Below are 26820 nucleotides of genomic sequence, written 5' to 3'. Positions count from 1 at the left end.
TTTTTGGCTAAAAAAGAGAAATCACTTAGACTGTGAGTTGGCAGTCAGCAGGAGTTTTTTCCCATTATGTGTTCTCCTAATGGTGTGACATCACATGAATACCATCAAACTATCCCAACCATTTTGAGAGACATTTCTCTGTTAAAAACAATTAAATATGCAGGAAGTAATTCATAGTTTATTTACTTGGTAATTTTAAGGCAACAGGTTTAATCACTATTTTAGGTAAAGTCAACTAATCACCTTTTTTTTTACAGTATCTTACATCTCCCCATCTTATTACATTTGCAAATACATTCGCTAATGCAGCAATTCCATTGGCTGTTGTGATTGTGGTTTCACACATTTCAAGAAGCAAGACTTTTGCCCTTCCGTTTTGCAAATCTGTCACAAGATCCGAGTCTAAGAGATTATAAAAAACCCCTGACTGCTATTGGAGAAAAAGGCTTCTCGGGTCAGTATGTAAAAGTAAGTCCCTTTGACTTAAAATGTTTTATAAATATTTCACTGGATCTCAACATGAGTCATCACGCCTCAATAAAAAGGCTTCCCCAAAACACTTCGCTTTACTGGGCCCCTTTGATTTGTCATGAATGCTGAGAAAAGTGTGCTTGGAATTTTATCACGAGAGGAGAAATTGCTGACTCACGCCTTCCTGTTTGAGCTGAAAGCGGCAGCAGGAAACCACAGCAGCAGAGGTCTGGGTGTTGGTTGTGATGTCGCTCACTTATCTCTATTCTCTAAACATTTAAAGCCCCAGGGGTGAGTTTAAGGCAGGGAGCAATGCAGGGCAGTTCTCATATTCATCTGAGCAACAAGAACCAGAGCTGCAGGAGAGATGTTCAGCAAAGGATCTGACTTCAGGAATGTGATATTGCTGAACCAAAGTTGGAATATTTACCTAAACATAAATGTATTTCTTAAATAGGCTAAAATACAATAAAAAAATGAAAATTTAAAGTAAACAAACATATGTATTATTGATTTTTGCATCGAAGGTCTAAAATGAACATTTTTCTCTGTCTGGTATAAAGAAAAGAAACTATTGCCGTAAAAGTGAATTTGCAAAACCTGCACACGAGTCTCAGAAAGAAAATGCCAATTTCTGTATCATTTATTTTTTTATATATGTATTATTATTATTATAATTATTTTAATTATTATAATTATTATTAGTAGTAGTAGTAGTAGTAGTGATTGTGGAAAGATTGTGAATGTATTTAAATTCATTGTTATCTCAGTCTTTTGTGTACTTCTAGGAAGTATTAATGCCTTTCTGTTACTGTTCAAGCATTGTTAATAAAAAAAAAAAAGAAAATAGAAAATGGCGATTTTTTTTTTATCCTTAAAGGCTTTTAATCTGATGTCTTAACTTATTTATTACAAAATCTGTATTTCATATTTAAAGATGGCTGACCTCATTTTATCTAGATTTAATCCTTTAGCGGGTGAGAAATCATGGAAACTTTTACTGACATTGAATACAAAATAATGTAAAAATATATATAAATAAATAATATGAAGGCTAAGTCATAAAAGTCTTGTAACCCCCAATAAGACTCCAAGACTTTTGCAATGAATATTTTAATGAGTGAGCTATAAAAGGTTGATAATGAAAATTTAAAAATGAACCTTCTTAAAAAAAAGATTATTGTTTTTAATGAATTTCCTGCTCCGTTTGGATAATAGTTTCCTAAAAAGTGCAAAAGTGAAATTGTAATATTTTGTCTGAAGATAAATAAATACCTTCTTAGCACAATAAACATACCAATACTATACAGTTTCAGCTACAACTTTTCAGTAAGAATTTTCTAAAAAAAACATTGCGAATTAGGGAGACGCAGTGGCGCAGTGGGTAGCACGTTTGCCTCACAGCAAGAAGGTCGCTGGGTCGCAGGTTTGAACCTTGGCTCAGTTGGCGTTTCTGTGTGGAGTTTGCATGTTCTCCCTGCATTTGCATGGGTTTCCTCCGGGTGCTCCAGTCTCCCCCACAGTCCAAAGACATGCGGTACAGGTGAATTGGGTAGGCTAAATTGTCTGTATTGTATGAGTGTGTGTGATTGTTTCCCTGAGATGGGCATCCGTTGCGTAAAAAACTTGCTGGATAAGTTGGTGGTTCATTCTGCTGTGGCAACCCCAGATTAATAAAGGGACTAAGCCGACAAGAAAATGAATGAATGAACACTGCAAATTATTTATTTGGGTTAGATTTAAACAAACAATTTATATTCAGTAATATTCAACTTTATTTATTTGTTTAAATTTAGGCCAAATCAATTGTTTACAACCACTTAACTTTTAAAAGAAAAAGTAAATCCAAGGATATTTGAGCATAAAAATATTTTAAATACTTTTATCAACCACACATGTCTGATGTAGTGTATATAAGCACTAATTACTGAGGCACCATTATCTAATTCTTCAATCAATTCCTGATGAACGGAAGCCTCACGGCCTGTTATCTCAGGAGGAAGCCAACAAATGACAACAATCATTTTAAGGTTTCCTGCTTAAAACTGCCTCTGATGCTGTTTTCAGTTTCTTTAAAAGAGACCTATTATGCCCCTTTTTACAAGATGTAAAATAAATCTCTGATGTCTCTACGGTGTGTGTGAAGTTACAGCTCAAAATACTGCACACATACATATATTATTAATTCTTTGAAACTGACCTCTTTAGACTTTATGCTCTTTAGGCTTTGAATTTAAAGCGACAGTTACCAAAATGGCACAATTTGGATAATTGTGACATTTTTGTAACTGTTGTTTTAAATTCAACTGAGATCTTTTTAAAAGAGGGCGGAGCGACAAATGGCCGTGCCTAATCATGGTGGCAGATTTAAATAAGTAGTAATGTTATCTAAGTAAAAAAAAAAAAGAAAAAGGAAATGTGAAAAGAAGTGTTTCAGGAGAGGGCAACGTTGCTATGTAGACTACAATGTTCAGTTGTGCATCCTAAAACTCCACATTTATAATCTTTCCTCACTCACGGCTGTTTATGCTAATGAGGGGAAGATTGTCACTAATGGGCGTGGCTTTCCCCCTAGTGAAGAATGTCAATATAAGTGTTTCTGCAGACTGTTCTTATCAATATATAATGTTACTTAATTTTTTTACCATTAGAGGCTGGCTATTGTCACACACTGATGCCACACAACTGTATTTAAAGCCATTATAATGAGATTTTTACATAATAGTTCCCCTTTTTTTGCATATCCAAATAAGATAATAATAAAATAAGAAAATTAAAAACGAAGAAAGAAACTTCTGTACATTAGCATCTAACATTAAAGGGCAGAAATGTCCTTTCATCACATTAGAAATTTCAGCACTGACTGCTGCCAATTAACTGATGATTTATTTTTTTATACATCTCACAATTCACAAAATAATTTATTTCTAACAATGTCCATTACCATATTATTAGGCTACATTTGACCAAAGTAGTGAGGTGCTGTATCGCTACAATCGTATTAAAGATGAGGATACTGCCGTTTTTACAGCACCTTTAATGAATGCAACTTATTGTATGCAACAACAACAAATCAGCTACTCTCAACCCAAGTTACTTTTTTTTTTTAACCAAACCACATTTGTACTATTATAAACAATACTTGTGCCTTGTTACTAGGAACTTAAAGGCAATGTCACTGCAATGTCAAACTTTTTCATCAGAGAAGAAATCGGGTGTGTTTTCCGCTGTGATGAACTGATGCTTATCATAATGATCTTTCAAAAGTATGTGTAGTTTAGACAAACTTTAATCAATAAGGATAAGTCAATACTTTTCATCCAAAAATGCAAAATTACTTTAAAATTAGTAAAATTTGTAAAATTATTACTTTTCAAATTAGGCAGCGTTTCCATCCAATGAGTCAAAGAGAACAAAATCGTCATGTCCTGATTATCTGGCACCAAATATCAACAGTAAAAACAGAATTTGCTGCTTACAGTAGGAGAAGCTGCGTGAATCTTTTCTTCATTTAATAAATGTCTTGTGCCTCAGAACGCAATCCTGACACGCAGTGAACACATGGTAGCGTTTAAAGGCGTGAGACGCGGAGCGCAGACACTATTAATTTTGTAGGTAATCCATAATATAATAACACTAATACTGAAATAAAACAACATTTGAAACAACATTTCATATGGTTTACAATGTGCTCAGCCTGCTGGTTTGTCAAAATCACATCACTTTTTATAATGCGCACACTGGAATTTGTTTGGTAAAAGTGTTTCCATCGTAGTTTATGCATATCTTTTCTTATCAAATAAAACGTTTATGCACTTTTTAAAAATGTATGCGCATCTTGCCGTTTCAATCAAAAAAAAAATTTTATGCGCATGTACAAAATGCACATAAAAATAGGTGGATGGAAACATAGCCACTGAAAGCTGTGATTGAGTCTAAACCTTCTGCCATCAATCTGAATGTCTGGCCAAACAAGACTAACTGACAATATGGACTAACTTAAATATTTTATTGAAAACAATACAGACTTGAAAGAACAATGAAACAAATGTAAAAAGAACAACGTAGAAATAGATGGAACTGTGAAAATGTGCCAAATAAAATATTTACTAATATACAAGGAGGCAGTTTTCTTGCTACAGTATATTCCCCATAATCCATTTTGGTGTGGATTTAGTCCATTCTGTGTTTTGTACATCCTTATTACAGTTCATACAGTTTCCACATGGAGGTTATGGCTGCATCTCATACTGGCCTTCAGTAGCAATGAAGAAGTCATTGAGTGTGTCCTGCAGATATTCAAAAGTAGGCCTGTCCTCTGGCTTTTCCATCCAACACTTTGTCATGATGTCATAGAGCTCTCCTGGACATGCGTCTGGACACGGCATCCTATAGTTCCTGTCAAGGTTACGGATCACCTCCGGATTCGTCATGCCTGAAATTGTGAAGAAAATCCCAACCTGGTTGCTCAAGATCTACTCATCTCTCCTACACAACACAGCTGTGAGTGGAAGCCAAAACCCAAGTGAGGAAAAACGTATTACCTGGATACGGTACTCGGCCATATGTGACAATCTCTGTTAAAAGAATTCCGAAGGACCACACGTCTGACTTGATGGTGAAAGTACCGTAGTTGATGGCTTCAGGAGCCGTCCACTTAATAGGGAACTTTGCACCTGATCAATAAAACAAGATGCAATGATAGGCCATGAATAGTGGTGTGGAACATATACTGTAAGCATGCATGGAAAATACATTTATAATTTGATTGAATCAGTTACTGAAATTACTATAAATAAAGCCAGAGTGATCATGCAATCACGCTGTAAAGTGGAAAAAAAGTCACCACGGAAAGTTCAACGCAGATAGAAGGTGGCGTTTTTGAATATCAGCAGCTCGTATCAAACTTTAAAAATCAGATATGTCTGTGCATTGCATTAGAAACCAAATGTCAGAACTGACTGGTGCTTGTTAATTTGTGGTAGTGTAAAAAAGTAGCTAAATACATTGGTGTACTCACCCTCTTGTGCAGTGTATTCTGTTTCTATGATCCTGGCAAGACCAAAGTCAGCTATTTTACAGTGCAGGGTCTCTGAGACGAGAATATTAGCGGCACGCAGGTCTCTGTGAATGTAGTTTTTTCTCTCGATGTAAGCCATGCCCTCCGCTATCTGTGAGAATATTTATTTAGGGTGAGTTCAACACAAAAATTAATCATTTAGTTATTTTTTACTCACACTCGGATTTAAACTTTAACAAATTTCTTTCTTCTGTTGAACACTGGGGGGCGGGGGAGTGGGGTGGGGGGGGGGGGGGGGGCTAATAATTCTGACTTCAACTGTATTTTGTGTACAGTACATTTGCATTGCAGACTATAAATATCAGACAGCATCAACAGTGGGCTCTAACAGGAAGCTGTGTGTTGCATACAGAGACCAAGATCACAGTCATGCACAGTTGGGGCTTCAGTGCGATGGAAAAATCTACGCAATATCCTGCCCGGAAGATATTAATCTGAATTTGTGGTGGATCTTAAAAGTGTTCAGCTCTACTAAATGCTCAGACCATGAGCTTACAAAACCAAAAAGGCCATTTCCTCTTCTCATCTCTGAATAGTTTTGATGCAAAGCAGTTCCTAAAATAGTTACAAAAGTTGCATGAATGTGCACAAATGCATACTATTAAACACAAATCATCAATGTGCACAATGTTCAAGTGTTTTTGTTTCAAATCTGCAGGGCCACAGAAATATTTAAGTGCTGCTAAGTAACGAAGGCAATCAAAAGAAATTAAAACAAAATAAATAAATGATTCTTACTTGAGCAGTCATATCAATCAGCTTGGAAAGTTTTAATTTATGGCCATCGTCTGTCTTCAGAAAGTCTAACAGGCTTCCTTAAAAAGAAAAAGGACAATTGCATCATTTAGACATTTGCCACATAATTTAAAAACACACGTGTTTTATTAAATATAATAATATGGTTCTAACCATTAGCCATGTACTCAGTGACAATATAAATGGGCTCTCTGGTGACGACAGCGTGCAGTTTGACCAGTCTCTCATGCTGGAGCTGCTTCATCAGATTGGCCTCCTGCAGGAAGGCTTCAGGCTCCATCGTGCCTTCCTTTAAAGTCTTGATGGCAACTTTTTGGTTGTTTTTGTAGAACCCTAAATACAAGAGCAACAGACACACAGGCTTGTTACTGTAAGTATTCGCCACAGCGGAATGAACCGCCTACTGTAAATATAAAGATTCTATTTACTGTTTGTGTGTATAAATATACTGTATATAAAGGAAATTAGGTCAGAGATTGCTGCAACTTATGTCATAAAAACTATGTATATTTAGTTTTTTTATGACTGATTATTTTGGCCATATGTTTAGATTAATAAGAAATCAAGAATTCCTTCACAGAATCTTTTATTCTGTAATCATCTTTGAATAATTTTCTTTTGTTTCTACTTTCAGAAAGTATAAATACACAAACATACTACACAAAATACATTTAGAAACAAATTGTCATTGTTTACAAAGAACATTTAACTCTTTTTTACACATCTGGCAAACAGCCTAGTCATTTTGTGGTTTAGTTTAGTTTAGTTTAGTTTAGTTTAGTTTAGTTTAGTTTAGTTTAGTTTAGTTTAGTTTAGTTTAGTTTAGTTTAGTTTAGACTTTATTGTTCATTCTATTTGGCACAGAAAGGAAATTTGTCTTTGAAACTGGTAACTTACATACAACCATACATTAATCACATAATATCATCACTTTTTAAGACAACAACATTAATTAAAAACTTTAAACCAAATTAGCCCCATACATATTACTGCAGATCATTCTTAACATTCACCCCATCTACATCAAACAGTGATCCTATTTAAGACAACAACTGCAATTGGGATAAATGACTTTTTGTAAGAATTTCTTCGGGCTCTAGGAATTTTAATCCTGCATCCAGATGCTAACATTTCGAGTGAAGGGGATGTGTATTATTTTTAAACATTGCAGTTGGTCTTTTTCCATGAAGGAATCAAATAGAAACTGCAGCAAATGTTGTTTGTTGCCAGTTATCTTATTTGCCTGATTGATAATTTGCGATGATTTTTTTTTCTGTTTGAGTGTTGTGTTACCAAACCATAAAAAGAAATATTATATGTGAGAACACTGTCTATTAATGGTCTACATGCCATGTTTAAAGTCTGTGTACTAAGATTAAAATTTCCCAATTTTCAGTGGAGACTGAGACGCTGACTTCCCTTCTTATAAACAGCCTCTACATTATTATCAAAATTCAGTTTATTGTCAATAATTGTGCCTAAATACTTCAAATTTGAGACCTGCTCTACTATTTTTCAACTTATGATGAACTAGATAAAATCTAGTATCTACTGCTCTTTTTTAAGCATAAAACCTACTAAATATATAACGATAAAACAATTATTATACATTTTCAAATACACTTAAAATAATTCTGTTCAAAAAGCAACAATAAATATTCTATATTATAAACACTTACAAAAACATATTCTATTAATAGTATTATTTTTCCACCATACAAGAAAAAATAAAGTAATTTATAAAACCATTTAGCAAAGTATATTAAAGTACATATTGTAGAATTTACAACACATTAGTTAATTAATGCTAAAGAACACTGCAGTATTAATTATCTTAAACTAATAAACTGCAATTAATGCTGTAGTATCCTTTAGCTACAGTAAACTGTGGTTTATTGTAGTATAATATACCCTATAGTTGTAGAAAACAACATTATTAGGTAATGTGTTTTTATTCCTAGTTATGTATTACCACAGCAACAACCACAACACATTCATTCAAGCACTTAACAATTATATGAACCAAAATCACTATAGTATTTACTATAAATGACTATATTATTTATTTCCTAAGGGAGTCTTAAAGTTCACTGTGATAATTAAAACATGATTAGAATAAACATACATTTAGTGATGATTTGCACAGACACATACAGTAAAGGAAATTGGGTCAGAGATTTTTGCAACTATTGGTTAATGCTCACACTCGTGGTCAAAATCAAAGCTATTGCAAGATGCAAACAATTTATCATTTTTTGTGGTTTGCATGTGACAATATCATACAAAGCCACATGACACACAGACACATGGCCTTAGACAAACCTATTTTGACCAGGGCCATTAAAATAAGAATTTGACTCTGAAGTGTGCAGAATGCAACTTTTTTGTTAAATTTAGCATCTGAATACATCAAATACTGAAAAACATATTTGGTCAAAAATTGTATTTATGGAATTGAGGAAACACTGCCAGATTAAACACATGCTTTGCTGATGTCAGAATATTGAAAACTGGCTCCTACTATTGTTTTATTCTTAATTCAAATTGAAAATTCATTCATTCATTTTCTTTTTCGGTTTAGTCCCTTTATAAATCCGGGGTCGCCACAGCAGAATGAACTGCCAACTTATCCAGCAAGTTTTTACGCAGCGGATGTCCTTCCAGCCACAACCCATCTCTGGGAAACATCCACACACACACTACAGACAATTTAGCCTACCCAATTTACCTGTACCGCATATCTTTGGACTGTGGGGGAAACCGGAGCACCCGGAGGAAACCCACGCGAAGGCAGGGAGAACATGCAAACTTCACACAGAAACACCAACAGAGGCGAGGTTCGAACCAGCGACCTTCTTGCTGTGAGGCGACAGCACTACCTACTGCGCCACTGCCTCGCCCATTGAAAATTTTATTTAATTCAATTTAAAACCATTAATATGACTCTACATGATTATATTTTATGCGTTCATATGTTTTAGTATTGTTAAAAACTATCATTTTAAATTAAGAATATAACACAAATCATCTTTTTGACCCTAACACCCAAACTCAACATTGCTGAACTTTCTGCTTCTTACCCATCCACACTTCTCCAAACTGACCAGCACCCAATTTCTTCACCAGCTTCAGAGTTTCTCTGGGAATCTCCCACTCATCCTGAGCCCAGGGTCTCTGAGGGGCGGTGCTTTTACAGGGATTTCCTAACCTCTGGCACAAACCATCCGCTGTCCCTATAGGTAAAAGAACAAAAATCTTCATGGCAATGACTCTAGCAATAAGGATGTGAATAGCCACAATATTGTTGTTTTTTTCTGTTTTACCAATAAAAATTTATTCCATCAAAGCAGGACAAAAAAAGATTTTTGTTGAATGGGACTTTTTTAAATAAATCGAGTAAGTTAATATTTCAATTATCCATTCATAAAGACAGTCACTTGTTTTGTTTCTAAATTAATCAGTTGTTCTGAATATCTTTGAATAAAGGATTCAGGGATTTAGACAGTGGGACTCTTCAAATTGCCCACACTTGCAGTCTTGGCCACTTTACTATTTAATAAATTACATAATTTATTTTATCTATTTGGTCCATGTTTGGGCAAAAACAATTCTCATCTACATTTACCAAGTGCGAAAATATGAATCCAGTGACAGTGATTCTTGTTTATTCTCGACACAACTGAGTTAAGTTTGATGACTTTCTGGTATTTTAAATTAGTTTTTCATAGAAACAGAGGTTGTGGAATTTAATACTAAGGAAATTAACTACATTTATAACTGACAGGAATGTTAAAACACAATGGGTCTTATTCACTAATAATTGCATGTACTTTTTACAAATATATGCGCACATTTGAATTTACAAAAACGTTTTACTAAATTCTGAACACGTGCATACAGGCACATGAGCTTTAAAAATTTGTTCATTTGTTAGTCAATTTGGAGCGTTCTAAATGAGCACCCATGTGCGTTCAATCGTGTCCATGATTAAAGTTTGCATTTACATATTACAGAATATGCATCCGTTATATATATATATATATATATATATAGTTATATTCATTCATTCATTCATTTTCTTGTCAGCTTAGTCCCTTTATTAATCTGGGGTCACCACAGCGGAATGAACCGCCAACTTATCCAGCAAGTTTTTACACAGCAGATGCCCTTCCAGCCGCAACCCATCTCTGGGAAACATCCACACACACATTCACACACACACACTCATACACTACGGACAATTAAGCCTACCCAATTCACCTGTTCCACATGTCTTTGGACTGTGGGGGAAATCGGAGCACCCGGAGGAAACCCACGCAAAGGCAGGGAGAACATGCAAACTCCACACAGAAACGCCAACTGAGCCGAGGTTCGAACCAGCGACTCAGCGATCTTCTTGCTGTGAGGCGTCAGCACTACCTACTGCGCCACTGCCTCACCTATATAGTAATATATGTGTATATATATATATTATTTATTAATTTCTTTTTTTGGTCAATAAACTATTACCTCAATAAATCGTTTCACAGCACTATTATATATGTATGTATGTATGTATATATATATATATATATATATATATATATATATATATATATATATATATATATATATATATATATATATATATGCAATAGAAATGTAGATATATGTGACCCTTTACCACAAAACATATACAGTGTGGTCATGTACATTTAGCATTTTTTTTCTCTAAACTGACAAGAGTTAGGTTAGAAAATTAATTCATTCATTCATCTTCTTTTCGGCTTGGTCCCTTTATTATTCTGTGGTCGCCACCAACCACCAACTTATCCAACATATGTTTTCCGCAGCGATACCCTTCCAGCCGCAACCCATCACTGGAAAACACCCATACACTCTCATTCACACACATACACAATGGACAACTTAGCCTACCTAATTCACCTTTACCACATGTCTTTGGATTTGTGGGGAAAACCGGAGCACTCGGAGGAAACCCATGTGAACACAGGGAGAACATGCAAACTCCACACAGAAATGCCAATCGACCTAGTCGAGGCTCGAACCAGCAACCTTCTTGCTGTGAGGCGACAGCACTACCTACTGTGCCGAAACATCGCCCAGGTAAGAGAATTTCTTTGGTTTGATTGTTAAAGATGTATAGTTTAAAGAGGCTTTTGTCCTGGTTTGAGCTGCATTTCTACCATTGTTGTAATGAATATTGTCTGAATTGATGGAATTATGAATGTTGAAATGTACAGATAGGCTTTAATACATTACACCATTCTTTTTGGAAAGGACTTAAGTAAAGAGACTGATTGATCATACAGTATATTGTGCAAAAGCCTTAGGCCAGCAAAGCTGGTATAGTGTATATATATATACATAAGTTGCAGTTTCATTATAGAAACTGAAACTCTGGTCAAATCAGTCTTGTAGGTTTCATGACTAAATTTGAAATTTCCTGATGGTCAATCTTCTTTGATTGCAAATTCCACCAGTAAGAGCAGAGTGTGAAGGTTTAATTAGCAGAGTTATAGAACAGTTTTTATTAAAATATTGCAATGCACACAATAAATTGTGCTGTTTGTCTCACGGGCGCATCTGCTTAGTAAATGAGACCTATTGTTTTGCAAGTATTAAAGTATGTTAAATACATATTTGAATCTACAGTGCTCAGCATATGTAAGTACACCCCTCACAAATCTATCTTTTAAATTCATATTTTTAATAGTAAGCTATACAATATTGTAAATGCATATACATTAGATTAGTCAGTACTGAAGCCAAATCTGGAACTTTTCTAACAAAATAACTCAAAACTAGTACACCCAAAGTTATATGCTATAGAGAAATCAAGAGAAGCAAAAAAATCGAAACATTTAGTTGAAATTTTGTACTGTAGGTTTTGTGTTTTGTTTGTTTGTTTGTTTTTTGCAATATTTTGCTTGATTTTAATTGTATTATCTTTCAATTTCTAATTATGTTTGGTGACTATAATGTTATTTTAATAAATATATCTGTTTAATAAATCTGTTTTGGTTGAATGCACAAACACATTGCCTATATTCACTGAGAAATGGATAAAAATATTCATTTTCAAAATGGGGTGTACTCAATTATGCTGAGCACTGTATATTGTGCTCTAATCTATAATGTATAAATAATGTATTATTTTTTACACAAAACTGGATGATTTATCAGCGTTTCTGCAAGTTTCACCAAATCACATTTTAAAACATTTAAGCCATTTTAAGACAATTATGAATAAAATTTTAGACTTATACAGGGCTAAATGCTAATAAAAGTTTTCTAATATCCCCGTCCGAATAGATTTTTCACTTGCCCTATCAAAAAATGATTAAAATTGAAAACATTTAATAAAACAATAATAATAATTTTGTTTAAATTCTTTTTAAATGAATATTAAATAATAATATTAAATAAATCCATTCACAAACCCTATAACCCTTACCAAGAATAGAACAAAACATCAATTACTTGTCAATTACTTTAGTCTACAATAATGATAATAATGAAATAATAAAATAAAAAAATAGGTCAGGTCAGTATTCTCAGCAGTAAATAAATGGAGAACTTTTAAGGAAATGTTACTGTAAGGAAAGTAATTAAATTATATTTTTAAATAAAAAGTTATTATTTTTATTGAGATGGATTGCTGGTGATGGCCAGATTGGGTAGCTAAAACAAATGAGCAAAGGAAAATTTAAGACCTGTTATAAAAGATTTAAGACCTACAACACAACATTTCAGTAGATTTAATTTTAAAGGCCTAAAATTTAGCTTTTGAGATTTAAGACATTTTAAGACTTCTTAAGTCCCCGCGGATACCCTGTTTTTAAACAAACAACGTATGTTTAATTGCTGTGTTGTTTCTAAGAGAGGTGCAAACATTTTATACCAATATTTAGGAAAAATATTCTCCGCAACACATTTTACAATGTAATTATCAATAATTTTTAATTAACACTGCAACGATTTCCACAACATCTTGTGAGATCTACAAATTAGCATATTTAAAAAGACTCAGTGATTCACCATCACCTACAGGAGGTTTTAGTGTCATTTTTATATATCCATGACAGGCCAAACTATGGCACAAAAACACAATTAACTTAATACTTTACAATTCTCATTATCGAAAATATATTGAGATTTCTTTTTTCTTATTATCATACTGATAGTGTGGACGCTACTATAGTTATTATTCTTGGTGTGACTGAATAGAGTCACACAAACATAAAAAAACGTTAAAATAATTTAATAAAACAAGCATCTACTGTAGTTCACTGCAGAGCCGGCCCAAGGCATAAGCGAGCTAAGCGGCTGCTTAGGGCACCGGGGCCACCAGAGGGCCCCCAAGAGTGTTTGAAACAATGACTGTAAAAAATATGGACGACGCGACAGCCCTTTTTCCCATTGAACGCCTTGAGGGCAAAACGCCTGCTTGACGGGCACAAACTGTCGCAAAAGACTGCTGAAATTGGAGCCAGACATGCGCAGAAGGATTGTCTGATGGAGCCAGAGGAGGAGCCGCGAAAATGAGCGGAGTCGAGCTTCCAATCAAACGCTTTATGTAAAATCAACTACGCCCCCCGAACTGCTCAGCATGCGTTTGCTGTCATATCAACACAAATGGATGTAATAACGTTAACAAATATGAGGGTTTTATATATTCAATCGCGCCAGCTCCAGGCCGCAGCGCATAACTTTACTCGCGGCGTCGCGGGCTGATTCCGGCTCGCATGCGGCAGCACCGGCTCGCTCGGCCGCCGCATCTGGCTCGATTGACTCGGACTGGAATCGGGCAGTGAGTCCAGGCATCCGGAGTAGGTCCAGCAGAGGTAACATTAGTCAGTCTGAGCTCTAAGAGATAAGTTCCCGGCAGGCGAGAATCTAGCCGGAACTGTGTTTTGCTATCTGGGTGGCTAGGCGTGTATCAGCAAACTAATAAAGCCCGAAAAAAGCCCTGAACTTAGCGAATAAACAGTGTTCCACCAGGATCATGTATGTCAGAAACTATAGTTTACTGCTGAACTCATTTTGTCATGGTAAAATAACACAGAAATCGAATAATAACATTTCAGTCTACTTCAGTCTCCTGCCGAAGCTCAGACGCCGCGCTTTGAGAAACTGTCAATCACAGCTGTAAATCACGATGACACGCCCAGCATTAAATTACTGCTAAAAACAAACTGTTTACAAAAATGAAGATCTGCACCTATTTCAGCACAATAACCAGTGCCTTAATCGACCAGAACTATCTTTCGGGACATTTTATTGCAAGTGTAATATTTTTTTTTATTTGGGCTCAAGTCTCCTTCATTAACACGGGGGAGGCGGGCTTTATGACTTGTACTGCAGCCAGCCCCCAGGGGGCGATCTAACGGCCGAAACCTTCACTCAAACGTAGGCTTGCGGCACACTTGGTTTGAAATTATTGTGTGACTTTCGTTTTAGTTTGTTGAGTTGTTGATTAGTGATGGGACAAAATATGTGCCCATTTATAGTGTTATTTCTGACAGCGATACATACTCAGGCGCCAAGATATTTACCTAAATTTACAAAAGATCTGATTTAATTAATCAGTTTTCCACACTGACTGCAGCAGATAACCGCTTTAGCTACAGTACACCCAGCCGCCACCAGGTGGCGCTTCGCGTAATGGCGGATCATCGGACATACACCAGCGTCATGTAAACCACTGAGATGAGCCATTGCAATGGTGAATATCTCAGGCATACAGACACTTTCTTCTGTCCAAGCTGGGCCAATGTATTTGTGTGTTTGAGACATCCAGCTCCCCCGAATTCGCCACTAGTTTCTAACAGACGCGCTTTCACTTCGCTATATCACTCGCGCGTGCCCGCGGCCAGTGCAACTTCTTATGTGCTCAAACTTTTTAACTCCGCCAAAATATATAAAGATATCAATAGGACATGAACATATAATTACAAGGGTCTTGCGTTTATTTGACTCTTACAGAACTTGTCAAAGTCTTGTGGGTGGTATTTTGGCAAAAAATATTAGGGGAATTAAAAAACTTAAACAGATAAGTAAATAACTAATGTTCTCCACTGCTGAAAACATACGTACTCAGAGGAGTCTGTGCTCACCTCTCAGAGCATTCTGATCAGTTGAAAAAATAGTGGGAATACATATTTTTTTATTAAAAATAAACCTGGTTTAAGCATAAAAATTTTCCATGTTTACATAAAATGAGTTGGTCAAGTTGTAATGTTTTAAGTTTACAGAATGCAATAAATTACTTTTTTGACAGTTTTTTTCTTAAATGCACATTGCACAAAATTGAGATTCTGCTGCTGTGATAGATGCTCTTCAGTCATAAACTCCTCTCTGCACATCAGCATTTTTAAGCTTGTTTGACAGATGTGCACTTGTTTTACATTGTTGCAAATCTATAAATGCGTGTTTATAAAAGAATATCATAATTTTTTTTGATGCATTTTCCCCCTCGTTTACCAAAATTGTGATATATTGTGGCTGGTTTTCTTGTGATCTATCAATATATCTCAGAATCATTGATATCGTGATTGAAGCAGCAGTGCCCGGAACAGCAGCAAAATGCTTTTTCATGAACTTGGTGATAAAAAATAAGCTTCTGATTTATTGACAGTTGGTAAATACACTGCAAAAATGATTTTCTTTCTTATAGTTTTTGTGTGATTTTTAGTCCAAATATCTAAAAATTCTTAAACCAATACACATTTTCTAGACAGATTTTTAGTCAAAATTATGTGAATTTTTCATTAAAAAAGCTCAATAATCTGCCAATTAGGGTAAATAAAGAATATTGTTTTAGGTTTTAAATAAGATTATTTTACTTATCTCATTGGCAGATTAATTTGTTTTACAAAAAAAAAAAAAAATCACTTAATTTAGAATTTGTTTCTGAAAACTGAACAATTTTTGTACATATTTAGTAATTTGACTAATATGCGAGTATGTCTAGAAAATGCTTCCTGATTTACTTTGATTTTAGTTTAAATAGATGTTTTAAGTTATTTGAACTACAAAATACAATATGATTTTTTTTCAGTGTTAACATTTATATTCAATAAAAAATAAATGTATCTTTATTGTCACTATGTTTGACAGCGTCTTGTGCCTGAATAATAAAAAAAAAAGTATTTTATTGGCTACTTCCAGCTGCTTTTGTTTCTGCCAGCCCATATTAATGTTTTGTGTCAATTATTTAGATTTGGGCAAGTAGTAACATAAAAAGTTGGATCAATAGGAAGTTGTTTCTGCAGAATAATATTTAGAATTGTCTTAAAACATATATTTTATGATGTAAGCAACACAGCTACAGCGAATAAAATCGATAATGTGTGTTTTAAATTTATAGTGTGCGAATTATCAAGGATTTACGATAATTTGCCATATTGTTTGCACCAAGGGGGCCCCAAATAAAATCCTGCTTAGGGCCCCCTGAAGGCTTGGGCCGGCCCTGGTTCACTGAAATGAAACTATGTTTACTGGCTTTATAATACATCCCCAAACCAAAACGTAGAAAAATGACTCGTACACAGTTCTATAAAAAGACACAACAAACCAAAACGGTGGCGATGGTGCAGTCTATGAGCTCTGACCTATTTATCTAGTGGTTAAAGCAAGTGTTTATCCTGTTCTTTGCTGCTTCCACCACAGAAACTACACAGTAGAGGAAACAGAAAAAGCCTTTGCTGCAGCTCTGAGCACTTACTAGAGTAATACTTCACCAGCTCTTGAAGAGAAGAAAAGCTTGTGGACGGGGAGATGTAATATCCGCCATTATCCAGGGCTCGAATCTTATAGTGCTTGACCACATCACCCTGCTCTGGAGTGGAGTCTCTGATGGACAGAGAGAACGCACCTGTGAAGGAGCATTCACAAACATGAGTTAAATAAAGACCAGCTTCAGATTCAGACAAATATGTGATTAATAGATGCTCAAGTGAATTCAATCTGACAGGCACCACTGGAATGAAAACTAAAAATAATCATAAAAGAGTTTCATAAACAGATCATTGGTGGGTTTAGATGTAACTAAAATAGCTGATGTTGATTAATGCACCTTGTATAGTGTGATAAATTCTTCGATAAACTGGTCACAAGCTGTTTAGTGGGGTTTTGTAAGTGTAAACCTCCCTTAAGGTATGCTGTAAATAAAATTCTCCCTGCCTTAAATTTTTCAGAATCAAATGAACTTCATCTCAAATCATTCAAACTGACTAAAAATACAACAGTAAATTTTGTACAACAAAAAAGAAACTGGTTATTAAAAATTAAAGAAAGAAACTAAAAATTAAGAAACTTTTTAAATTAAAGGCAAAGTAACATAAAGGCATTTGTTTTCATGACTTTTTGTCATATTTTTTTACAGTGTAGTAATATAAAACTGATGATATAATGAAAAAATAAAATAATGATAATGAAATAATGACAATATAACTGTATAAAAACTAAAAAAAAAAAAATATATATATATATATATATATATATATATATATATATATATATAAATAACATTATAAACAAGATATAAATATTACGCATACAAATTTATTTATCAGGTTTTGATACTTTATGCATAAAATCAAACAATATTAGTTATTTCAAGGTTTACTAAAATGAAAAATAATAATAATCTGCATAAAAAAAATTATAAATTCCAGTTACGTCTAGTTTCTGCACCTCCCCTGGCTCTAAAATCAGACAAACAGAAAAGCTTAGAAAAAAGTTAGAAAAGCTATTTTTATCTCTACTTATGCTCTGAGCAAAAACACAAGCAAATCTCAGTACATAGTTTGACATTTATTTGCTCTTTCAGCGCTCTGCATGATGTGAACTGAAGATCAGCAGATCAGACCGTAAACTTTGAAAAATGCATCCTTTATCAACAAAGAATTTGAGCAGAGTCAAATAAAAGTAACATTCTGAACGCTGAATATTAGGAGTTCCTTCAGATATTCATTTAGTTTGAATGGTCTGATGTAAAACACTCATTTACAGTGATAGAATAGTGTACACTAATGAAAAAAAAATTAAAAGTTCTGCTTCTCTGGATTTAGAGGATATGGATTTATTTGATATTGGTTTAAGTAAAATATTCATATGGACCCTTTTCACAAGACTGTTATAACGTGTTTAATGGTCATCATGATCTTAAATCCTTGAAAGTTTCTAATGTTTGATAAAATGTTAAATTTGATCAATGTTTTTAGTTAAAGCTTATGTGAGGTGTTTCTAATGCAGCGTTTATAGTGCTGAGAGTAAATTTGACGTTATTCTCTCCTCTGGCTGCCGTCATCAGTCTCACACAATTTTTTTTCCTTTTTCTAAAAGTCTTGATAACACCATCGAGAAGTTTTTTTTTTTATTGTTACAGCAAATAGAGTTGTAAAAAAATTATTTGTTGTACTCTCCCATTCACTCAGTTTACCCAGCGATGTTGCCTTCCGCTACTGAGCAATCCGGAAATGTGAAAAGGGTCTGTTGGTTTATTTTATAAAGGTTTGATAACATTTCTTTCAAATCACACATTACAGTATTGATATTTGTAGCATTTTCCCTAAAAAAAAATTGTCAGATTTTTTCAATTCGTTTATATTTACTATGACAAACATCTGCACTGTAAAAAAAGGTTCACTCAACTTAAAATTTTAAGGCAACTTGCTACAGAGCTTTTTGAGTTGACTTAACTTTATTAGAGTCAAGTGCAAAATTTGGGTTGAAAACTGAATCATCTCAAAAAAGCTCTGCAGGAAGTTGCCTTACAATTTTGAGCTGATTCAACAATTTTTTTACAGTGGGTTTTTTGACCAAATATTGATTTCTAAAACTGAATACCAGCATGTTCTAAAACGTGACACTTTTTTGTTATCTTCTGCACCAAAAATGCTCAATTTGTAAAAGTGTAAAAAATTGTTTTATTTTAAATTTGGAGAAAATATCACAGAATAACAATTATTATTACTTGCAAACTAAAACCTCAAACATAAAAAATACTAAATCGATATAAAGTTTTTAAGTGGTTTCTAAAATGTTTACACAGATCGACAGTACTATATGATTTCTTTAGTATCAGTTAGGTAATATTGGTTACTTTATTAGACTTATTTTGCAGCCAGGAGTCCTAATTCATGACACAATGCCTCACAAAATCTTACAGACAGTAACAAAATCAAAGCCTTCAAGAGTCCAGTCCTCTCACAAAATTAATCAAATGAATAAACCAAATAAATCCTCTCTTCTTAGTCCAAATGGTATATAAAATAAAACTACAAGCAACAGAAACACCTCGGCTTTAGCCTATTTTTGTATCCTTAAGTTCTACAACTTGACACTTGTATTTCTTTTTAATATTGCTAAATAATTAATTAAAGGCAAAAGCCCTTAAACAACTGCGTGCAATAAGCACTATATTACAATGTTATTGTAATAAACTGCAGCAACAAATTAATAAATAAGTCATTGATCCTAACCAGTGAACCACTGACATACAGTACAACACAATAAGTGATAATGTGGAAATGTCTGACCTTTGGTTGTTTCACTTTCTCTCACAAGAAAGGAACCAGGTTTATTTCCTGGTGCTAGCAGAAGACGCTCTGTATCTCTACGATTCATGTCCTTAAAAAACCATCTGGAACAAAAACAGGAACCTTAATAATATCATTCTTCTCCAAGTAAGTCAGCAAATTATACAACAGACAAGGGACATTCCAAAGATGCTGATATTATTAAGCACAGTAAAACAGCAGAGCAACATTTGGAGTCCACAGCTGAAATACAGCAAAAAGCAGCAAACACTATTTATCGTGAGAAAAAAAAAAAAAAAAAAACATTTATTGATCATATTTGCTCTTACCGCTCCACCTGTAGCGTTTGCGCTCTTGCCACATACGTAGATGGAATAAATCCCTCATAACCTGTGACCAAGGACTTCGCCAACCACCATTCTCCATTTCTAAACAAACAAAAAACAACCAAGACATATCAGATTTAGCTTTTTCTTTTTACTGTGAGATTGAAGTTTGTACTAATTTACATGACTTTGGAATTGAAACATTTAAAGCAAATCTGGAGTGAGTTTAAATGAAGCATAACAGCAATATTAACACTTTTTAAAAAACATTTTTGAGGGTATTTTTAGCGCCATCTCTCAGCAATTCATAATGTTTTGATTTAGCAACTAATTCAAATGAATTCGTCAGATCTTATTCATACATTTTAGTATAACTTGTTCATGTCCCAAAGAGGGGTAGGGTAAAGGGGGAGTTTGGGGGCACAAATATCATAAATTTTTTATACAAACGGAATTGTATGAATTTGTATGAGTTCCCTTCTGTTCTGACGAGTTACATTGCCTTGTGACATCAGGTTGGGTACTTTTGGAACACAGATTCAAATTTAATTAGATTTGATTGATTTATTTCGAACAAAATAATAAAACCTTTAAAACAATTATTCAAACACTAACAAATGTTATCATTATGAACAGAACATCTGAATATCTGTATAAAACAAATTTCAATCATTAAGAAATGCACAAGTTTAATATTATTCATTATTCTTTGTTGCCCCAAATACCCCATAATTTGATTATCAAATTATTTAATCTCTTATCTTTTCATCCACTTTTATCTATTCTGTTCCCTTATAGATACCATTTGTACATTTGCTTAAATTGAGCGTCATAAAGTTAATAAGTTCTAACTTAAGCTTTGGATTCTTGTACAAATAAATACCCAATACTTCACAACTTCTTGTTATATTATAACATGTTAGAATTTGTGCTGTATTTTAGTTATAGTCTATATTCATATTTAGCAAGTTGTTTACTCACTCCTTAATAATCCTGAGTCTGTCCCCTTTTTTGAATTGAAGATCATTTTCACTAGCAGGCTGGAAGTCATATTGTGCAATAACAACATCTTCATCTGAAAAAAAAAAGTTAAATTTGTTAAAAAATTCCTTTCAAATAATCTTACATCTGCAACATCTCATCATGTAAACCAGGGTTAAGAAATAACATTTTCTCTTATGAAAAGTGAATTTAATTACCTCTATTTTAAACATTTACCTATTTTAATCAAAATACTCTAATACATAATAACCAACTGATAACTAATAGCGCCAATACAACTCATTTTTACATTTCATTTTGATCAAAAGCTTAATTATTTTTGGGACATGTTTTGTCTGCTTTTCCTTGCATTTGTGATGTATATTATTGTCTTTATTTTAGACAATGCAATATGTTTAATGATGTGACCATAGCATTATAAAAGTTTCCTTTTCCTTTCTTTTTTAGAAAAGATTTTAACATTTTCAGTAGAAACACAGTGATTAGGCCAAAAACCATAATGACTATTCAAATATTACTAAATAAGTTGCAATAAACAGATACTCTTCACTAATGCCAAATTCGATAACTGAAATAAAACATATGCATTACCTTGGTTGTTGTTTTGCTTCTTGTGATCTCTTGACGCCTGTAAATAACAAGAATAATATATAATATATATAAAATATATATAACTTATTGACCAAAATGTTTGTTTTTTAAAAACAAGACATAATACATTTTTAAATATAATTTAAGATAACATTTGTAATTAGTTACTTTACACCACTGGTAACACTGCATTACAACATACCACAATGTTATTACAAACTATGCTTCTGTGACTTTAATGTCATAAACATAATTTTTACAAACATAAAAAGAAAGAAAACACAGAATACAAAAACTATTAGCTTTTTTAAACTTAAAAAAATTAATAATAAAATAAAATAAAATAAAATAAAATAAAATTAAATTAAATTAAATTAAATTAAATTAAATTAAATTAAAAATTATAATTAAATACTAAAACCAGCAATACTTACGTGAGATGTCTTAGAGTTTGTTGAATTATAATGCTCATGACCTTTTGGATGGTTCTGGTCACTACAAGCACAACCCATCCTTAAAAATGAAATGTGATCATCTTCTTGTGTAGGGTTAATTAACATTTATTTATAAAATTTGATTTGATGCTGGAAATCACACCTTGTGGAGTTCAGTAAAAGTCCAAAAGATATGCTGAAAGGTCCAGATATTCATCATTCTTGGTGCTAAACAAAAGAAAAAAGATTTTTAAGCTCATCCACATAAGTTACACATTTATTTATAAATACTGTACAGCATCAACAGTTAATGATTTCACTATAATTAAACGATTTACTCAACCAGACAGTCATTGAAAATGCAAATCTCATCACACAAATAATAAACCAACATATTAAATATGAAGTGTCATCCATACAATTATAAAATGAACACAGTGTCTTTATACTTTAGTTTGTAAAATACAATAGTTTGCTAAGTTTAGATGACTTGCTCTAGCAAACAGAAATCTGAATCTGATCACATAAATAATAAACCAACATTTTAAATATGAAGTGTCATCCATACAATTATAAAATGAACACAGTGTCTTTATACTTCAGTCTGTAAAATACAATAGTTTACAGTAAGTACAAACAGATGACTTGCTCCATAGCAAACACAAATGTGAATCTGATCACAAATAATAAACCAACATATTATAAATGAAGTGTCATCCATACAATTATAAAATGAATAGTCTCCTTATGCTTTAGTCTGTAAAATGTAATAGCTTATACAAATAGATGACTTGCTCTATAGCAAACACAAATGTGAATCTGATCACACAAATAACAAACCAGCATATTAAAATTTGAAATAAAATGTGACTTCTTACCCTTATGTTATGAAAACAGATTCCATCGGACAAAAGTATGAACTAGTTCAAAAGATAAACAAGACATTTCTTAGACAATTAACAGATCAGTGAGTTACGTAAAAATGTTAACAGTGATGTTGAGAATACTTTGGAGATGATTGATGATCATTTTTACATTACCTTTTTAAAATTATTAATAAATACAAGCATCATCATTATCTAAATCACACTTATTATCTGTAAAGATGATGTAAAACAAACAATTTTACTCAGAAATTACTAGTAAATTTCTCAAACAATTACAGAACAACAGCCATTAATTAATTTTAAAGTTAAACTTTTTGCGTGTCATGGTTAACATGGTCAAATAATCTAAAAATGTAACTTTAAAAAACTCACTAAGCAATCATGGTCAACTGCTGTGCACTTTTATTTTAAAGTAAATTATAAAATTTGTACTTACATGTTATGTGTCCTCGGCACTCTTAAATATGTAATAATCCAATGTTAGGTTTTAGGTATCTCTCTTGTTCATATATAAAAAATAAATAATTGAAGACATGGAGAGACTATCTACTGCACACACAGACACAGAAACACACAGGTTTAGTCTGCATTAGAGGCCCAGCACATATGCCCTAAGAGACCCCATTAGTGGAAAGAGATAAACAGAGATCAGTAGTTGTGTTTATTTAGCTTTCCCCTCCCTCCCTTTCCTCTGTCACTGGTTAATTCACAAACTATGTAAATGCCTTAAAGTAAAGCATGCATATGATGACCATGTGATGTCAGACAACGAAGCTGCACCCAACAGCATTTTCAACATCCTTATTCTGGGAAACTGTTTCATTCTTGAAGAGTTTAGCCAAATTCATGATGTTGTTGTTTCTATGCATGTTGGCAACAAGGAAGCATGAGCACTTCTTAGAAACACCGAAATAACAATTCCAAATATGTTTCAAGAAATGAAACCTTCTTTAAAAATCATAGAAGGAATCTGTTCTCATTATATAGACTGAAAAAAAAAATTTGGTTTAGAAATTATGTTTACACAGAAACTGCAAAAAAGTTCACAAATAATTAGACCACCAAAAAAGGATTACATACTTAATTAAATGTGAAATTTTTAAGAATATACAGTGCTCAGCACAAATAAGTACATCCAAAAACTAGTACACCCAAATTTTGGCTATAGAAAAATATTAAATACAAATTTAAAAAAGAGGAAAAATCAAGAAAAGCAAAAAATGTAAAAATTTTGTAGGTTGCATTTTTTTTTCAATATTTTGCTTGAATTTAATGTGATTATCATTCAATTTCTAAGTATGTTTGGTGACTACAATATAATTTTAATAAATATATCTCTTTAATAAATCTGTTTTGTTGAAATGCACCAAAATACATAGCCTAAATTCACTGAGAAATGGAAAATTTAAATATTCATTTTCAAAATGTGGTGTACTTAATTATGCTGAACGCTGTAATTTGTGTTGTTAAAATATTCTCTAATTATCATTTAAAAAAATAGTAGCTTCATATTATGCCTAAAGATAAAAATATATACTAAAATATTGTCAAGTTGAACAAGATACAGCTGATTCAAGTTCAAGTCTGCATCTAAATAGGATTTAGCTCTACACAGCAGTAGCTTTTTTCACAGGATGTTGTTGGCTAGCCCCTACAGACAGCGTTTCCCTTTATAGGCACTGCGGTTTTCTACGGTTAAATTTCAGTTAATCTGATGTCTATCTTTTGCACATTCATTTTCTTTGCAGTTTTTAAACCCTGTTAGGTCTTGAATATTGGATTAAATCACAACTATTTTGTGGCTTTAAATTTTCGTCATATCACATCATCTTTAAAACTTGTAAATTCACAACATCCTGACTCCTTCTGCACTACACAGAATTTCGTCCAGCCAGTCTCGAAATGAGAATGTCCCTCCTTTTAATGCCAAGTATCAAAATTACTTGAATGATTTAGATTTTTGGGAAGTGGCATAAATTAAAAATGCCAATACCTTTTGGAACAACTCACTATCTTCTGTAACACAGCAAATGTCATGAAGGAAGTTAGGTAACTGTACACTCTCAGAAATAAAGGTATGCTAGCTGTCACTGGGGTGGTACCTTTTCAAAAGGTACGGTTCGATTTGTTCCTAAAAGGTTCATATTAATACCTCAAGGGTGCATATTAGTACCTAAAAAGTACAAAAGTGATCCTCTTAAAATGTGTAGGTACTAAAATATACCTTTGTAGTACCATTATAAACCCTTTAAGTACAAATGTGTACCTTTTGAAAAGGTATCACCCCAGTGACAGCTTGGGTACCTTTATTTCTGAGAGTGTATTTCGGAGTAAAATGTAACAAAATGATGCAATATTTTGGAGGGAGACATTTTGTGAAGGTACATACTGTGAAGGGCAGCAATTATATCACACCTGCAGGTTCTGTCACGATGGACGTCCAGCGTTCTCCATTCTCTGGCGCCTAGACAGCAGCTCTGCAGAAAAAGTTTGGCCAGGAAATGTTTATGCCCAACTGAGCCTGGTTTCTCTCAAGGTTTTTTCCTTCACCTTGGTCAATTGGTGAAGTTTGTTTCCTCGCCGCTGTCACTAATGGCTTGCTTGGTTTGGGACTTGTGAAGCTGCGCATCAAAAGATTTGCTCTTTAGTGTTTCAACTTTTTAGCAGTAAAAATTAAACCACACTGAACTGAACTGAACTAAACTGAACTCTGAACAACTCTGAAAACTGGACTGACAGTTTCAATTCACTAGAACTTCTATCTTAAGCTGCTTTGACACAATCTACATAGTAAAAGTGCTATAAATAATAATAAATAAGAAATAAAGATGAGTTTTATTTTATAAATCTGCATAGAAGCCTCACAGCTCATCTATATTTCTGCTTTTCTTACTTGTTCACTATGTAGGGAAGAGCGAGCACAACCAAACACTTTTTAACTTTCTCAGTCTGTCTGAATGTACATGGTGTTCTTGTATTCCTTTTTAAATTAATTTCACACTTGTCTGGTACAAATATTGCTATGAACATTAACATAAATAACATTTGAGTTTAACAATAAGCCCACTGTACAGCATAGAATTCAAAACAATGTGGGAAATGGTTGATAAAGAGAGACAGTATGTCACAGAAGCTTAGTTTCTAATAACACTGTGGTATGTTGTAATGCAGTCTACAGGGTTTTTCTGTAGGCCTACAATTTAAACTGGTTATATTTTCTGCAGTAGTAGCAATTCTGTGTGCTAAATTAGAGTCTAAAGATTAAATAATAGCAGATTTGTCTCATTATATAAACAATAAAAAGATGAAAGGTTACTTCAGACAGGAATTTACTGGAATCTTCAATGACATCTTCGAATATTTTTGTTGTTGTTGCGTCGATATGACAACTAGTGAATACCGTTTGTTGTGTTATGTGTTAGAAACATGCTTGTCAACTTACCGATATAAATTACAACAACCTTACTTATAAATGTAACGTAATACTTTATAGAACAACTGAATATTTTCAGGCCTATATACTTACGCATGCTGAATGAAACTTCGACGAACACGTGCAGTTTTGTTTATTAACCGCTAGAGGGTTGCCATGAGTTGCATTTTTCCACCCAAATGTTAACTCGAGTATTCAAGCAAATTCAACACAATATTCAAGAGGTAAGCATATCGTAATTTGCAAATTTCAGTTTATGTGTTTTGTTATTGAATGATAATATTGATATACAG

The 26820-nt window shown here is 33.3% G+C and overlaps 1 protein-coding gene across 43 annotated transcripts; it reads right to left on the bottom strand.

Moving 5' to 3' along the window:
• Nucleotides 1-4461: 4461 nt before the first annotated feature.
• Nucleotides 4462-26669, bottom strand: blk (BLK proto-oncogene, Src family tyrosine kinase). 43 transcript variants are annotated; one of them, XM_073932991.1, is made up of 18 exons: nucleotides 26621-26669; nucleotides 25645-25715; nucleotides 25484-25571; nucleotides 23531-23643; nucleotides 23086-23127; nucleotides 22371-22435; nucleotides 22208-22286; nucleotides 21774-21810; nucleotides 21162-21255; nucleotides 20184-20282; nucleotides 19855-19958; nucleotides 17037-17186; nucleotides 9388-9540; nucleotides 6461-6640; nucleotides 6290-6366; nucleotides 5492-5642; nucleotides 5016-5147; nucleotides 4462-4906 (listed from the first exon to the last, which is right to left on the bottom strand). In XM_073932991.1, the coding sequence occupies exons 7-18, from the start codon at nucleotides 22283-22285 to the stop codon at nucleotides 4704-4706; spliced, it is 1458 nt and encodes a 485-aa protein (XP_073789092.1). In that variant the 5' UTR covers nucleotide 22286; nucleotides 22371-22435; nucleotides 23086-23127; nucleotides 23531-23643; nucleotides 25484-25571; nucleotides 25645-25715; nucleotides 26621-26669; the 3' UTR covers nucleotides 4462-4703. The 43 variants fall into 43 exon arrangements, with proteins under 43 accessions (XP_073789092.1, XP_073789098.1, XP_073789106.1 ...); XM_073932997.1 differs by having other exon boundaries at nucleotides 23531-23640; XM_073933005.1 differs by having other exon boundaries at nucleotides 23531-23593.
• Between the last annotated feature and the right edge of the window lie 151 nt (nucleotides 26670-26820).

The sequence above is a fragment of the Danio rerio genome, chromosome 20 (genome assembly GCF_049306965.1).
Source record: "Danio rerio strain Tuebingen ecotype United States chromosome 20, GRCz12tu, whole genome shotgun sequence".
NCBI lineage: Eukaryota > Metazoa > Chordata > Actinopteri > Cypriniformes > Danionidae > Danio > Danio rerio.
This window is presented reverse-complemented; position numbering and strand designations above follow the sequence as displayed.